Raw genomic sequence first — 18,239 nt, 5'->3', positions numbered from 1 at the left:
CTCTGCGATGTCTGCTAAGAACATGAGCAGACAACGTGATGTGTTCCATACATGTCTTAGAGGAACCAATACACATTATTCTTAATATTTCTATATTTAGAATCTAACATTAGTAGGCTCTGACCACCTGATGCACAATTGTTGAGATACAATTTGAATAATTACACCCAAGGCAAAGAACATGTTAAATACATAGAAAAATAGTTCCAACCCATGGCGATCAACTGAGTTTGTCATTTAAGTACATAACCATAAACACAGTAATCAATCCTAAGGTGGGTTTGGTAGGTAATGAGAGAGTTTACCCATTACTAAGCCCGACGGTGTGTGAAATTCACACATCAGGGTAAGGGGCCCAGTTATTTTCCCTGCACTGGTTGTGGTTTCCCAGGGAGATCTGGTACCCGAAAAACGACATAACTTGGGTGGAGCTGCAGGTGCCCAATGAGGCTTGCCCAGGAATCAAACCTGAGCCCTACAGTTGGCAGTCCAATGCACTACCCCTGGGCTACTGCAACCTACTCCTTTATGTATATAATTATGTATTTCAGTAATTATAATATTCAAGTATGTGTGGCAGTAATATTTTGAAAATTGTTTATATATCTTGTCTATGAATCTGCAAAACTGTTATGTGATACTGATAGGCCCATGCATTATATGCCTAATCAAAAAATAGGTAAGTAAACATGATTGAGACATCTGTTTGTCACGTAACATGGTTGTGTAACTGAACATGAGAAATACCTTTCGAACTGACATGTTAACATCATATGATACTTTCATTATCCATCTCAGAGGCTAGAAACATGCCAAAAACAGCAAAGTACCGCTGCGAAATGCCATAGATTTTGGAATACGAAGGGATAAGCAAAAATTACGGCTTATATAAGAGTAAATGGAATACATATAGGATGTGTAGTCTGAGAACAATTTCAAACTTGCAGAACTGTCAATTTTAGAAACTGGAAAAATAGTTAAGTCTGCTCAGCAATGACTTCTTAAAGTTGCAAGAGTCAAAATAGATTATAAAAACTCATAGATGTCTCAAATACTCATTACCATCTTGATAATGCTTCTGGTAAGAAATACTGCACCTCTAATAAATATATTAAATGTATTAATGTTCAACATATGAATCATTAAGCTTTCTTTTTTGGCTAACTGATCAATGCACGCTACCTATATCAATAGCCCATGGAATGAGCAGTAATAAACTATATTTTGCAAATATTCCACAAAATGGTTCCAGAAAATTTGACAAGAAATAAAATAATCTGAAATTATAAAATTACTTCTTTGTACCAAAATTTCACATCCATTACAGGTTAGTATTAATGAGGATAAAATTGAATACTTTGATGAAAGTTAAGTATCTCCTAAAAAAAAGGGTACTCAGTGATGACGTTTTCTTTTTGGATATGGGCCATTGAGGTGTATAATAACTTAACTCAGAACGATACAGGTACTAACATAATCAGCCACATATTGTACCTGACCCTATGTTCATATGAATTCTATATTTTATACCTCTTAACACACCAAAATATAAGAATTATAGATACAGTATCTAATATCTTAATCTGCAAACAGAAAACTAGGAAAAATTACCAATCCCCTAATGCTTACTTACCAATATTGAACTGGGTCCTTCAACAATAAAGCTGACGTCCATCATGGAAATTCTTTTGTTCGAAATAAGCCAAACATTATAAGACATGTATTTTGAATTGCAATGCTAGCAAATAATGCAAGTCCGAAAATAAGCTAAACGAATACATTGCCATGGAGAGGGCTTTGGCAACTATGAAATTCCCTATGGCTGCTAACATAATAAATTGGTATCATTCCTACTAGTGTTGATTAGTCTCTCATTGTAAAACCAACATTTCATAACTCCAAATGATAATTTTGATAGAATATTATCTCTAAGTACTCATTTTTATTTCAGCTGTAAGGTTTATGTTAACATTTATGGATAGTTCATCCAATCTGATGGCCATCCGATATAAATAAACATACATCTTGTTTATCCATACATGAGAGCGTAAATCCACTCTTTCTCGAATAAAATATTACTTAGGAACATGGAAATATAAACAGTATTTAAAATTCTTAGTCCGTGGTATTCATGCCATGGAAATTTTACTACTTACATTTTTTAGTTTAACATTATCAAAATAGATTCTTTGGAGTTTTGTGAAGCAGTAACATTGTCAGTTGACCATGCCTACTCCAACACACTTTCTGCTCTACTTTGAAGTTTTAAAATTAACTGGTTCTCTCGTACTTGGTAGATCACTTTTAAGTTTTTGCCATCTACTCGGTGGCCATACAATACAAGAAGCTTTCGCGGTGACCAGTCCCAATGCTATTGGACCAAAAGAATTAGAATCTAATGTGTGGCCCGTATTATCGCCTTCAACCCAGCAATGTCCTTGGGGTATTTTCACATATTTCTTCTTGTATCCTAATGTCCTTATGACATCCCCTTCCATTCCAACAAGGCGTTTAATGATCATTTGATCAGGATCCTTAGGGGAAGTTAATGATATTACTTCACCGCGAGATACTTGATAAAACCTTACCGCCCATCTGTTTAAGAACACATAATCTTGATACACAGAATCAGGATTGAGAGATGGTTGCATTGATATTCCGTCTACCCGAGCAACATATCCAACAGTATCAAAAAAAGTAACCCCTATTGGCACACCAACTAATATGGATTTCAAAAATACCGGTATTTTTAAACGTCCCATTGTACCTAAGCAATTATTACATCATAGAATAAAACACCTGAAATAAAATTAGGAGTCCATTACCAAATATGGAATTTAAAACATTATGCCCTACTAGCAACAATTGCTGATTAATTTCAGGATAATGTTTTTAAATTTATACCTGTCTACCGTACATGCAATCCTTATATGACGACTAACTTGCGAATTTTTCATATCCGCAAAATATATGCAAAGAAGACCACAATTAATATTAAATCGTTACCCAGAAGTTACATTTTGTTGAATTTGTTACTAAGTTTACTTCGCTCATTTGTACACTTTTGTTTTCCTGTACTTTAATTCCCATTCGCTTACCTCTAATGGCGCTAATATAGCTGAACAGACAGAGTCCTCTGCAGGATCACGATGTAGTCTACTACCACCACCAACTTCCAAGTAGTTCAGAGGTGTGCATACAGGGGCCATTGAGTTAAGAATGTTCCATACGGTCTGTCCATAATTAAACAATCAATGTAATTATATTTATCTGTCAAACAAACCACAAATATGCGCGAAAATATATTTTCTTTCAAAATAAAAGTTACGCCGGAATGCAGTTTTCGGCCAACTGTGATTTTTGTTTTATTGAAACATTCTAATACGAATGTTTACAATAAATATTCAATCATGATTCTGTTGCACGCAATCATAAATAGAAATTGATAACATTTTGTCATAACATTCGTTTGCCTTAACCGATAACATGAACACCGTTTCAATAAACTCGTAGAAAATATGAATGGGCTCTCATAATTAATTTTGCCTTAATGCAAAAGAAATTGTGATAGCTGGTTTTTCAGTTAAGGAAGTCTCAGTAACATAATGGTGAAAAAAATTTGGCCCACGAAGTACGTGGTTATTTGTGACTTTTTTCTTTTAATTCCCCGATCCAACAATATGACAAGTTTTAAAAGAACAGCCAATCCCTCCTGTGTACTCATATATTCTGTTATGTCAAATCCTACTTTAAGTCCACAAAAAACACAGAAGATATCCTTATTACATTCAATTTTCCTTCAATCTAATTTTCTCATCACTGCAACGGCATCATTTCATTTTCTGAAGCTACTACTACAAACAGATCTTTGCCAAGGTAGTTAGCTACGTATCACTCACATTACTTTCATACTTCTTACATACTAAAATACCCTTTATAAGGATGAGGATCAAAATCGACAAAGGAAACTTTTGACCATATTCCTTCCTCATTAATAATGCATACAAGTTTAATTAATACTGCATAACTCCATCCTTGCATTTTTCAATAAACTCTTTAGAAATTATTCAGGGATATATTTATGAGGAGTCAGTATTCCTAAAACTTTGTTCATCTTCATCTCCTCTAGAGATTCTTCTATCTTGCTATCTAGTATTCCTGGACCCACAATATCCTTGACTTTGACCAATTTGGTCCAAAACACTTGTGAGATATGTTAACTGTTCCACCTGCTCTAGTTTATGAACTCCAATCTAATTCACCTTCCCTTTCCATTTCAAAAATGGTCAGCCAAATGTTTGCCATAAAACTCTTCTATGTATTCCTTTCGTCATCCCTGAATCTCTTTCGTCTCTATTAATAACTTCCTTGATTTATCTTTTATGGTAGTCACAGTGTTTTCCTTGCTGCATCGGGATGATTGTCATTTTACTTCTACTTTGCCTTGTACCTGAAATTCGTTGAAATCATTGCACTGCTCTGTCCATTACATTTTCTTGTCCCTGCTAGTTTCTGACCAAAATTTATTTTTTAGTTCTTTGTTCTTTCTTTTCCCCATTTCTGTATTTATTTTCTGCCATTTTCTCCTTTTATCCATTCTCTCAAGCATATTTCCTTTTGTCCGTGGCTTCTTGAAATGCGGTCTAAAAATAATGGTCTACTTAACATGTTTTTGTATAAACAAAGTCTTTATACAGTTGTGCTCAATAGGAAGAAATTTGAGAGACATTGAATCTTAATCAAGAAATATGAAAGAATCATTATTACATTAAATTTCACTGTTTCTTTACAGTCATCATGTTTTATTATTTACTTGCCTTGCTAATACTTGACCATGTAGACAAACAGCTTCTACTAAAAAACATTGAATGATATTTACTGCACTCAATGGCCTTTTATATATGATGGCTTCAATACTAAAGCTAAAGGGGAAGCATTTGTGATTTATCCTTTGGAATATTACTCATGATTATTTGTGACTTAGCTGATTGTGCCTAAGCTTCCTGCTTGGCCAGAATGACTTTCCTCTCTAACCCTCATGGATGTATTCACTTTTACTGTATATATGTATTTTCTTTATCTTTCTTCAAACAACATTGATAAAACATTCCAAATGAAATCATCAGTGTTAATTTCCTACACAAAAATTTCTATTTGGAAATTGAGATATTTTTCTACCTTGCCATTTAGCATTCCTGGACCCAGAGACTCCCCTCATCTATGTCACATTCCCTTTCCATACCAAAACTGGCCAGTCCAATATCTTTGCAGTGATGAGGTCACTAAGAGCACTCAATCAATTGATTTTTGATGATGTATTTGTTTGCACCACAGACTTTGAGACGGTATTCGATAGACCGAATCAAGTAGAATAAATTAATTCATTGTGGAAAATAGGACTAGATTGGAAGGATTCAAAACCTATCCATAACCTTTACATGTCTCAGACTGTTCAGGTGGATAGAGTCAGGATGGGCAGCGTTAGGAGGAGTAAGAAAGGCAGGTCCATTATCACCCATGCTTTTCAATGCATATGTGGAGAAAATGGTTGAAGAGGCAAAGGAAGAACTAGAGATAAGAATGAAAGTCAGTGGGGAATTAATTAAATCAGTAAGGTATGTGGATGATCAAGTTTTAGTTTGCTGGTTAGCCTAGGGGTTGCAAATATTATTGAGCTCATTGGTAAGCTGGAGCGTTAGGTATAGGATGAGAATAAATGTTAACAAAACAAAGGTTGTGCAGTTTTCAAGAAAGAGGAAGGCTAAGTAAAATATTAAAATAGGAGTTCACAAACTAGAGCAGGTGGAACAGTTTACATATCTCACAATTGTTTTGGACCAAAATGGTCGAAGTAGCAGGGGCATAAGGAGAATTGTATTGGGTAAAGAAGCTTTCACAAGGAGGGAATCGATGACCAAGATGTTGAAAAAGGATGTTTAGAAATGGCTTGTCAAAACTTTGATAAGGAGCATGGTTATGTATAGCTCAGAAGCATAGCCATTGAAGAAAGGTGATAGGCATGTGTTTAAATTGGAGGCTTTGGAACATGTGGGTGTGGAGATGGATGGAAAAGGTTGAGTTGACCAAAAAGAAATAAACGAGGTGAATGAGGCATTATGGGGGAAGGGAGGGTCTTATAGGGAGGAATCCAAAGGCAGGAAATATGGATGCAGAGCATTTTGATTGTGGATGGGATGGTGATGATTGTGATAGAGGTGAGAACGTTAGGAAAATGATGAAAGTGTATGAATAGGATAGGCATGTTCGATGGAATGAAGGGAGGAAGGAAGTATACAAAATTGAAGAAGGATTTATTTAGGCATTGGATGTTAGGTTTTTTATTTTAAGAGAGGCAATGAATTGTATCTCTGTACCCTTATACATATAGTTGTGTCCATCTAAAGTCTACATATAGTGGTGTCCACCTTCTTAGGCAGTAGAATGCCATTAATAATATTTCAGTCACGAGATGTTATAAAAATCTCTGCAACATTGGGCTGTAGTGAACCGGAAATCAGTCATCCGCGGATAAGTTGAAAAAAAGGGCGGAGAAAAGGGGAATGGAAGAGAAATGGGGGAGATTGTGTGGGAGGGAGTGGATATAGGTGAAATGGTTTTAGAACCATTGAAGAACGTCGTAGGGTCTCACTTCCAACGATACTTGCAGATTTTGGGTTCAATTTCGGGGCTACGCGGAGCCTTAGCTCCATCTACATCCGACCGACATTCGCCCTCTCCCCCTCGCCATCTCTGCATGCCTGCCCACACTACTGTCTTGGACTCCTTCCTTGGATTCTGTGACATTTCGGCTTGGGAAGAGTGTCATGGCCAGGATGCAATGTTTTGCCGTGATAGGACCCTTTTCTATAAGTGTCCAGTTGGTTTATTATGACTGTGACTATCCCCCTTCGCGGCACTGCTCCTTTTACCTTTAAAGCTTCCGCAATCGAGTATTAATCGTCTCAATACATCAATGCCAAGGTTTTTGCTAATTCTTTTGATCTTTGGGACTCAAAATTCCTGGAATAGATGAGAATCTGCATAGAATTGTTTTCCAGTTCCGTTTATTTCTGGCACGTATATTAATATTCATCTTTCAGTGGAAACGAAATATGACTAACAGAATGATACATTAATGATTTTACTGTGAGATTTTTTTAATTTTATATATACATACACAGCTTATACATATATTAAATTTTTTACGCAGGAGGCGCACGTAAAAATGTGGAGGAAATGCGGAATGAGTGACGCCTCGAGAAGTAATGCGTTTATGTAAACGACATTCAGTCGCATCCAAACATGAAGGTGAAGGGTTTTAGTCGTCCTTTGCATCAATGAAGTTTCGTGATGTTTGGAATTGGTTTTGAAATATTAAAAAAATGGTACATTTTGGTTGGCCTCCATGGCTCTCTATCTTAGGCACTTCTGACTGCTTTCTCGTATTTCCTCTTGTACTCTCCCGTTGGGTCGTATTTCTTCAGGAGACGGTCCCAGTCTTTCGCGCGATTGTCAATCAGGTGCTTAATAACTTTCTCTGCTGTGGTCTTCTGCTTCTCGGAGCACTTAGAGCACTCAGTCTGAAGGGCGTCGGGAAGTGTACCTGCGAGAATAAAAAGGATAGATGCTTTAATGTCGATGCATTACGCGTTGATGTCATTTTCATCACAATATAATTGCACAGAAGTTGTTTGTCCATGAAATGAAATCTTGTAAATGTGTTCAACTTCGTAAAAAATGCTTATAATAATAATAAAATGTCATAAATAATTCTTCTCATAAAATTAGAATTTTTTCTTATTCTTAAAATGTATTTTTTACTGAACGATTTAAAAATATTTTATAATAAAAAACAAAGTCAATTACTAATAATTTCAATGACAAACAACACTTTAACATGATGCATAGCATAATTCTTGAATTTCATTATTGGCAAATTAAATTTACTTTCTCTGCGTATCTTTATTTAAGAATAGTAACTTAGTTAAAAAATACGATTGACCTTCATCAAATATGAATATTCAAAACTTCAGCGTAGTGGAGACTGATGTAATTTATAATTGAGGGTTATTAGTCAATTATTGCAATCAATATAGACTTTTTATTAATGATTTATTGCAATTGAACATATTCATAGACCAATCTCGGTAAAAGAACTAGTACATTTTTCTAAATGCAAGTAATTTTCATTAGACTGGTTCCACGAATGTTCAATCATTACGAATTTTGGAAATAAAGATAAATGCGATATAAAAAGCATATAGCGTATTTTGAAAATAGATAAAATAACTTCTATTTTACTACTATAAGGAAAATGACGTTTCCGTATCAAATATAAACTACAAATTCTTACCAACTAAGAATTTACATTTTAGGAAATTTACCACGAAAAGCAATTCCAGCTATAAGCAAATTTCATCCACATCTTATAAGCTGGGATACGACATATCGTATTTACGCTCATTGAAACGCTTTAGTTGTATGACACAAAAAGTAAATGGTCTCTTTGAAATAGATCCACAACTGACGCCTATAAGGAAGTGATATCAGCCTCAGAAAATTTGAACCCATGGGTTTATTTTTTTAAGAATATTATTTGGTAGTTTTCCGTTTAAGTTGGGATTTACATGACCTTTTAAAAGCCCTCCCTTTTCATTCATTTTCACTAGTAAAATAAAGATTATGCTTAAAATTAGCGACGGTTAGTCGAATCAGTAATGAACGAGAGAAATTCTTTTCAAGCCCCGTGTTTTCGTGGTGAATTCTCTCTTTTTTCCAGTAATTTCAATTTATAAGATTTGGTGTAGTCATCTGAACACATCGGAGCGTTTGCGCGGTATATTCAACGGACCAACCGCGTCTCACGTACACACCCGGGATTGAAAAAGAGAGTTCACTGCGCGAGGCGTGCCCGTGTCGTAAACGGGCTTTGAATGTCTGGTTTGGTTGTGTTTTAAGTAGGTCGTCCATCAGGTTCGCGAAAGCGAAATCGGAGGAAATTTTAAAAAGGTATTACCAAATGACAATCGTAAAAAAATAAGTGACAAAAAGTTAAATAAATATCTGCCACATACAAAATGTTGTCGCATTGAGAAGTGGTTTCAGTGCAATTCAACAGATCAAGTATTTAGCCTCGATTTAAACGGTGGGTTTCACAATGTTACTAGCAGGTTACGACTCCCATATAATTGAAATTGTGACTTATGCACTGGTAGAAGTTTCTAAAAACTCAATAGGCATTAGGGAAGAAGGGATTTACCCTAAATTAATTAAACTATAAAAAATTGGCAATAAATTATCTGCGGTTTATCACGAGTTTGGTGCTCAAAATAATTATTACCGTTTTAACTGCGTAGACTTCTCGTCCACACGTCCCCATAGCCAACAAAAAGGTTTATTGGTGACATGTTAGCTACTTATTGATATGTAAAACAATAGGGTAAAATAGTGAAGGAATTCATTCGCCACAATAGCTGTATTTCAGTAATACGCTATGGAAGCCCTCAAATAACTGTTGTTTACCCTGACAATTCTTTGACATTTACTGACTTTATGAAGTTACGAGGCGAAATGCAATTATGGCGAATTCTCGATATTTTTGCAACCAATCCTGTTTTTATAGTGATATTCCACTTTGATTGAAGCGGCTGAAACGATGAGATGGCAAATGCGATATATGATTTATTTTATCCATACCACAACATTTCGATTACCGGTACGTTGCTTTAAACTGACTTCTATCTTTGTATCCCTGTGATGAAAGACAATTGACTTTTCGATTCCCAAGGGTACTACTACATGCCATACTTTAACGGGCTCGCGCTCCCGGAATTCGTCAAACAGGTAAGATATTCTTGCACGACAGCAGCGAGAACTAAAGTATGCGTGAGCCTCTAATTGTTAGTTGTTTCCAGCTGTTATCAATTGCACAACATTGACTGAGTTCTATTACATTTTAGAATGTGTGGAATTTGAAGGATATTTATGCAATAAATGTCGGATTTATATCTCGAGTAAGCAAAGTATCAGTTCAGTAATTATTTCACTGTTCATTTCTATGAATTTGAAAGGATATTCGATCCGGAACGACGGTGACAGGCTGATAAAAACACTACAGTTTCACCTCTTTGGGGGGGCATTTAATCGGACGCTATCATAACTTAAGTTTTGCAAAAGGGAACCTCTTTTTTTGTTCCACGACAAATTAATTTTTCCCTTCAGAGCGTACCGAGTGAAAGAGTAGTCTCGGTAATTCGAGATATCTATTAATTGAAAAATACAAATTTCTGTACACCTCGTCGTCTGGAGGTGGTATAATGCATTTCACCAAGACCTGACTGTTTACTGATGGAATAGTCTCTTAATGAACATTCGTATCAGGGAAAATCATTTCTAAAGCCACTTACTCACCGGGGAAGAGGTTCTTATCCCATTGCGATGAAAAATGCAGTAGGGATTAGCTATCGGGAGACACTAGATCACATGCCAATTTATGAAATTTAGAAAAACATGATAAAGAATAATGCCATTTGACATTCCGCTATTAACATTTTTTGCTAATACAAACGACTCCATCGAAGTGTGCAATTAAAGTCCGATCGCGGTTTCCACCTCGTCTGAGAAATAATTTAAAAAAAAACCATTAAAAGCAATCGCCCTTCCATTTTCTAGCAGATCTCCCATTTAGGAAGAATTCCTGCCTGTTTTGCTTTCAAAAAGAAAAAGCCTATATAGGAATTTGTCAAGCTAGTCAAACGTGTTCATAGTTACGGTAGTGATTGTTTGATGGTAACGTACCTCACAACGCCGTTCTGTGGTGTTTCCATGATCTCCGATCGACCGTGGGATTTAAATGCAACTGTGGGGAACAGTGAGCTTTTCAAACTTGAAATCCCCTGCACATAATCGCGATACCAATTGCAATATTTTTTTATACTTTACACCCGATATGGTGGTACATCTCAGGTGGCTCCGGTGGCAATGCTGTATCGCTGGTCCATTCTGCTTCTGCAGACGATCAGTTTTCCAGATACTACCCCGACTCAATGCAAAATGTCATATTTGCAACCGAATTTAAATTTAAAATTAAATCAAAACTATAGTAAGTGCTATAACAACTAATTATTTCATTCTTATTCATTCTTCAGATTAATGAAGACATTTCTAAATCATGTTAAATGTTAGAGCAATCCTCCGTTAATTGCCGCAATAGACAATCTGCTATTTAATTTTCGGCCATACTACCTCGTTCGCCATGAGTTACTACCGGTTCTAGTCGAGTTGAGGCACCTCTTTGAAAATAGAATGGCGATATTTAAGAGACCTAGGAGGAAAAACATTTCTGCTTGGATCTGGAGGAAGTCACCAACATTGAAGGAGGAGCCATCCTATGTAAGGTTCTTGTAGTGGTACTTATTGAGGGAGACGATAGACAGAAGTTATTTACGCTAATAGAGATAGGTGAATAATTTGGTAGGGATAGGATATTCAGGGATTGTAGGAAGGGTGGAGAGAAAGCCTTCGCCTGCATTAGACTACTCTTAACAAAAAAAGCGCCAAGGGGTCAAATAATTTAGCGTCCCATCTGACGGACAGCGTACTCACTTGAAGTGCTTTCTCCACGTAGCGTCCCACCCCAAGTAAAGGTATCGAGATACCAACGGGCAAATGCTGTCCTCTCCGGGATTTGAACTAAAGCCCTCTGGGTGGGAAGCCAGTGCATGGTCACACATCCCGTGTTGCTAATGCGATAGTTTATTTGGTGCGCACTTAGTAAGAACTAGTGTGCTGTGGGGAGAGTGCGCTGGAAGTAGCACACCTATTGTCTTGGGACCTCCACGCGACCTTCGTCGTGAAATGGAAGAATAATGCCATCACGTTAGATTAAGGGTATCCGAGGAGTTTTTGCGGTAAAAATAGAATGTTTTGGATATAGAATCAGTGACTCATGAGAGAGTGTGAATTGCTATGCAGTAAAGGCATGTTTAAAAGAAGAGTTCTACGCTGATATGGTTACGTTTGAGAGAATGGAATAGCGTCTAATCACAAAACATGTATGTGAGTGCAGTGCAAATGATTTGAGGGAAAGAGAAAGTCATGGGTGAATACGGTGAAGAGACTCTCCGGGAAAGTAACATCAGAAGCCTTCGGAACAGAGGAGCATATATGAAACTACACCTTAATGTAACGTAGGCGAAAGATGCATGCATGGATACGGTAGTATGGACGTAGTAGATAAGTAAAAAAATGTAGTAAGGCTCCTGAAACACTTTTAAATAAAAGGCTCTCTTGATAGCGCCCGCCCCGTAAGGGAACAGCGTGAAGGTTATAAATATTTGTATTCCATTGGCACTGGATTTTCCTCTACTCGTAATTTTTGCTACGAAGCATTGTGCCACTGGCAAGGCCCAAAAACAACCAGCATTAGTTGAAACTGCTACGGTAAAACGTTATCGTCATTATTTCCGGCTTAATTACATTACATTTTGACCAACACGCGAACAGAGAACACGATGCCTCCGTCATCGATTGGCTAAATATGTTTAACGTTTGAGTTCTTATCGTAACTCTCTCCCCGCGCCAATTCTACCCCAGCATGGGTTTCATCCCAATTCGTCAGTGGCGCATTAAGCACTCACTCATTGAGGCATCTTTCCATTTCCGCGACATGTATGGGAGTCTCGTTTCTCAACGTTTTTAATGGAGTAGTTTTGCATAATAGACCATTGAATGAATCCACCTTGAATTCGAAGGTGAGTCGCTCGGGGACGCTTTGTAAGCGTCCAAGGCATGCATACGTCGTAAGCACATTACTTCATATTGGAAAGAGTAGCGGTTAAGCCTAAGGTTCGGTACATGTCGCACAGTTCTGATAAACTTATTAATAGATGCGATTTTTTTATGCCGAGGGATATATTCAGCTTTTATAGTGTTTTCGGGGTTGTACTTATCCCGTACCTAAGTCCTGTGAAATAGCTAGGATATCTGGGGAGGCTAATGGTACCTAATCGTTAAGCCCTAGTTGCTTTTACCGAATTAACATTTCAAATGACATGCTCATCATACACAAATAATATAACTCAATAAATTGTTCAAAGGTAATACTTTCAAAGAAATCTCCTACCTGAGTGACAACACCTAATTACCTTACCCTATGCACCAATTCCTGGTTGACACTATTTAGAACAGTAAATTATTTTTAGTAATGCCCCCTGAGAAAATCCAATTCACGGTACATTTCAATTAATGGCTTAGAGGTATAATGGATCACCTCCAAATTTCAATTAGCTTACATTTCGTAGACTATAAGAATTTTAATTTTATGCATGAATTACTTATGCGTTCATCTGATGTGTTGTCCCTGAAATAAGTAGTGAAGTCAATATGGAACTTTGTCTTTCTTTTGTCAATTTTGTCATAAGTTTTCTCAGATGTTTTTGCAAGTAGCACTGAGCCCATTATGTTTTTCAAGCCTTTAGATAAATCATGGGGAATTATATAAATGCCCAAGCATAGCTGTGCGATACTACGAATCCGAATTAGGAAACATAATTATAGCCTAGCTCTATGACTAAGGAGTTCATCCACAGCAGGCCTCGATGGAATAACATGTTATTCTTTCAATTCTATGTTTTCCATTATTTTTTTACTATCCACCAGATTTAGTTTCTTTCGAAGAAATTCGTGCCTACGAATGATATAAAATGTACATTTGAATTTCCGGCACTATCCGGATGAAGATGATTAAAATTCGAAATTTGTCACCGAGAGTTGGATTAGACAAAGAAAAGTGCATTGATTTCTGCATTTATCGTCGCTGGATAACATTGTAGTTTTAGGGGAGGCGATCGACAGCTGAGGTCATTTGCGCCATTAGGGATGGACACGAAAGGATGAAGGGTGGAGAGAAGCCCGGCGTCGGTATTAGCCTACTCTTTTACAAAAGGCGCCAAGGGGTCCGCAGCTTAACGTCCCATCCGACGGACGGCGTACTCACACAAACTGCCCCCCACAAAGCACCACAAGTAGGGATCAGGGTTCCACTAAAAATAACTTCCGCCTCCGGGATTCGAACCCGGGCTCTCTGGTTGGGACGCCAGTACGTTAACCTCACCATCCCGATCACCTCCTGGATAACATGCCCTGGGTTCTCGATTCCGACGATGTCGTTACACACCTAATCTATTAGCCATAGATTAAATTCTTTAAGTTAATGGATTACTTGAGAATTGTTTGTGGTAAAATGAAGGATAGATGGGGCAAGAAATGATTGTGTTTTGAAAGGATGTGGGTTAAGTGCACTGGTAATAGACGTGTTGGTATAAGTGTTAAGCAGAGTTATAGATTTGATCAAAATTGAGAGAATGGATGAGAGTCGATTAACCAAACAGATATATGAAAAGAAAGTAAATGGTTTGAGAGGAAGGGATCGACCGAGAGAGCGACGATGGGTATATGTGATCGTGCAGATTCTCATGACCAGGAATCAGAGGAAATAGCTCATGTCGCAAACCTATATTTTGAGAAAAACCTAGTGGTGAGAAACACGAAACCGATTAAAACTGTACATAGTGAGAAGACACGGGATTTTATAACTCGTAGGGATGTGTCCAAGGTAAATGTTATAAATTACGATCTCTACCATCACCTACCAAATCGACCTCCGGGTTGATTACTGCGTTTATGGTTTATCACCCGTTATTCTCGACCACGTACGTATAAGACTATAGTTAGGTTTACTTTACTACAATATTGATACAACAGCATCAGGAATAAGTTAACTAAAAGGCAAATCTAGCCATTTAAATTTGATTAAATTTAAATTTAGCATAAACCTTTCAAAGTTCTATCGTGTTTTGGGGGATATTACATTATTATTTTTTGGGTTTCGATGTTTTCTGGAATCAACTCGACGGTTCCGAGCTCTTCCAAATACCATTGCACTTATATTTCATTTCGCACAATGAATACCCTTTGTAATGCCATTCGTCAATATTTATTCGGATATCATTTTCTGGTTCCTTTAGCGCCGTGGCGCGCCTAACTAAAACCTTTAATTATGATCTTGAACCAACCTCCACCACATTTTAATATCTTTCCATTAACAAATCTCTAGATCCTGCATTTTTGTAATTTTCCCCGATAGCGTCCTCTCTCCCCTATTAACCGTGCAATTAGGACTTCTCTGTTTGCTTTTTCTATGTTCATCACATTTTCTTCGTCCTTCTCCATTTCCACATCAGCGCGGTAAACTTTCGAAATGTATTTCCCGAGAAAACATGAAATCATTAAAACAGGGGGCGGTTTTATGTTGGCTTACTTTGAGAGCTTACATGTCAATTGTTTTTCTAAGGCACTGTTGTTTTCCTCGACGATCATTTTCTCATAATTCTTAGAATAATGAGAAAGTACTATTACTAGTAGTTACTAAAGAAAATGTAATACGTTTGCATGTCGATTTTTAACATGTAGGGTCGTAATGTACTCTGAGACTCGAGTATACGCCGTACTCCTAGGTATTTCTTGGAGGAAAAACGAGAGAAGTACAAACACGTCTTAACTATCGAGCGAAAACCCACTCTGATCTGTATGCACACATGTTTAAAATAAAATGTGTCATTTTTGACTACAAGAAATACATTCGCATACCGTCGGCGAAAATACCGACGTCGAATGTAATAACAAAAAACTAAGGAAATCGTAAATTATATTCAATTGTGCACGGCTAATCATATATTTCTCCGCTTCTTTTGCACCTTGTTAATCGAAGTTAGACCCACGCCAAGAGGGATTACTCATATGCTATTATTTTTCAAGAGATGACAGTTTTCAGTGAGAAACTGCATGAGGAAAAGAAGAGTTTGTACAGAAGGCCGAAGCAAGTACTACGTCAACTGTTGGCCATGCCGATGATGACTTACTTTAGTCTAGTATAAGCGCAGACCCCTATTCGAAATTAGCCCATATTTGCCTCATATGCTTCCTCCCTGAAGTTATTCACCCGCTGACCGAAGTGATAGTATTCGAGTATTCGCTCTGCTGCTGGTTTAGGACTATCTTCAACAAACATTTTTCGTAACTCTCAACAATTCTTTCCACAAGTAACTCGGCAGAGTGGCGATAAATCAAGCAAGTAGTATCCAAAGCATTTGAAGCACATGTGGGGGTTAACGAGATCTTATGCGTAGGGAAGTCCCAGGGTCCGCTCCCCGCGGCGGGGACTGGGTTATTGGCCCGGTTTCACTTACGTTTGAGTTCCCGTCCCTCGGCGGTGCAGGGGCCTTCGTCCATCAGACATTTGATGTAGTTGTTGAGGATCCTGGCGTTGCTGAGTATCCTGTCAATGTCCACGTTGTCGTACTTGTTCGTGTACCTGGTGTCGGCCAAGACGGTGCCCAGCACAAGGCAGACGAGGAGTGCCGCGAGAGAAAGGCGTGCGTGTGCCATGGTTGGCTGTGCGATCAAGACTGAAGTCTCCGGTCTGGAGGGAGTTTCTTTTAATCAAACCACCGGCAGGGCCGCCCCTCTCGGTGTGGGCCGCCTCCCCCCACTCCGCCAATGGGTACTTCCCCGCGTCGGGTGACTGGACCTCATTGCATCCTCTCAGCACGTTACCTGACGAAAACTTTCTCTCTCTCGAGACCCCCCCACCCCATCTCTTCCCCCCTCCCCTAACCAACCCATTCCCCCGTCCCCCTTGCCGCAGCGACCCCACCTCCTGCTTCTCTCCACCTCGGACAAGCTCGCAGCCTACTTATGCTTGCGAGTAATGGCGTCTGAGGGGAGGACGGGGGGGGGTTGCAGGTGTGGAGGGAGGGGAGCGGAGTTCTAAGAATGAGAGTCGTCCGTTTCGATGGTTTTGGAGGGAGGGAGACGTAATATCGAAAGTCTCTGGGATTGGCCGAGAAGGGTTATAATTGCATGTTGAGTCACTCCGGATACAAGTTCCTTCGTATTTCCCTCCCCCCTCCCCATCACCGGAACAAAACATCATATCTTGTTTTTACCTGTAAGAGATAAACATGCAATGTTACGGAGAGGGTGTTTGACGGAAAAAAAAGATTAGATTCGTCAAGGAATTGATTAGATTTTTTTTAGCCGGGCGTCGTAGTCGACGTGCGCCAAGGCTATTTGGTGTCGGGTTTTTTTTCATTTCTGGCGGACTAAATCGTTCGAATTCGTTTAAGGCTCAGGCTCTGTTCGCACCATTGGTTCCCGTAGCTAATCAGAGATATGCCACTTTGTTCGTCTAGGTGATTTAGATAAAAAGTCGATCCCCCTCATAAATTTGTATTGCTATATGTGCCCGTGAGAGTCCTTTTGTGTTGAGCAAACCGAAGTAATTTTTTCGTTCACGTGTTTCGTCGGGGTTGACTCCTCCCCGTGGCTCGTTACATTATTCATGAGGCACCTTCGTGTTCGAAGGTAAATTGCGAAGGCATGCATTCATTAATCGTTGGACTTGCGGCGAATGTGTTTCTCCATCCATCGGAACGGAACCCATGATAGATGAAAGAGAAAGAAACACCATTTCGATGGCACTTTGCGGGGGACTCTTTTGTCACGCAATTAGCCGAAAATTATCCAAGAGCTCGAGGCCATAGTCGGGCTTGCCGATTAACCAAAATTGACAGGTAAAGGCTCGCGTACTCGAAGAGCTTGGAGTATAAGTGGAAGTCCTATTATGTTGATCAATGATCGGCGTTTTACCGAGCAGAGTATTAATGGTGGCCGTTACTATAGCTACAATGGGTCATTACTTCTTGTGTACGCGACAGTTTCATTCACTTCTTATTGAACACGGTTTACCAATAAGAGGAGGGTTTAGCATGTACTGGGGAATATGATACGCAATATGTCTTAAGAGCATTGCAATAAACTTTTTTTTTCATACTTTCTACCTACTTTCTAAACTTCTACAAATGCCTGTTATTTTCTACCGTTACCTGTTACTCAATATTCTCTCCTCGACATACAGTCTTCAACACCTCTCAGCATCTCTCAATCTCCAGCATCCACTTTTCCTGCCTTCGAATTCCTATCAACACCCTTCCCCTGCCATATACGAGCATAACTTACCTTCATTGGCATTACTTCCCGCCCATTTTATCCTCTCCATTCCCTCTCCACACATAACTCCCAAGCCTTTTGCTTATCCTCTTTTTTCAGCGAGCAAGTTTCGGAGCCATGAAATATTATCCATTCGATATTTTGAAGGACTTGCGTTTTTGATCCCTTAT

At 38.4% G+C, this 18,239-nt stretch overlaps 2 protein-coding genes across 2 annotated transcripts; both read right to left on the bottom strand.

Annotated features, from left to right (window-relative positions):
- Positions 1-1,920: 1,920 nt before the first annotated feature.
- On the bottom strand, positions 1,921-3,073 carry LOC139695337 (mitochondrial inner membrane protease subunit 2). Its single transcript, XM_071594046.1, has 2 exons — positions 2,905-3,073; positions 1,921-2,799 (listed from the first exon to the last, which is right to left on the bottom strand). The coding sequence occupies exon 2, from the start codon at positions 2,760-2,762 to the stop codon at positions 2,253-2,255; it is 510 nt and encodes a 169-aa protein (XP_071450147.1). The 5' UTR covers positions 2,763-2,799; positions 2,905-3,073; the 3' UTR covers positions 1,921-2,252.
- A 4,066-nt stretch (positions 3,074-7,139) lies between these two features.
- On the bottom strand, positions 7,140-16,487 carry LOC139694973 (ejaculatory bulb-specific protein 3-like). The gene is made up of 2 exons (XM_071593525.1): positions 16,248-16,487; positions 7,140-7,603 (listed from the first exon to the last, which is right to left on the bottom strand). Exons 1-2 carry the CDS (start codon positions 16,444-16,446, stop codon positions 7,419-7,421), a joined length of 384 nt encoding a protein of 127 aa, XP_071449626.1. The 5' UTR covers positions 16,447-16,487; the 3' UTR covers positions 7,140-7,418.
- Between the last annotated feature and the right edge of the window lie 1,752 nt (positions 16,488-18,239).

This window comes from Hetaerina americana, unplaced genomic scaffold, assembly GCF_022747635.1.
Source record: "Hetaerina americana unplaced genomic scaffold, ioHetAmer1.1.p SCAF_6, whole genome shotgun sequence".
Taxonomy (NCBI): Eukaryota; Metazoa; Arthropoda; class Insecta; order Odonata; family Calopterygidae; genus Hetaerina; species Hetaerina americana.
Note: the sequence above shows the minus strand (reverse complement) of the source record. Positions and strands in the feature narration are given on the sequence as shown.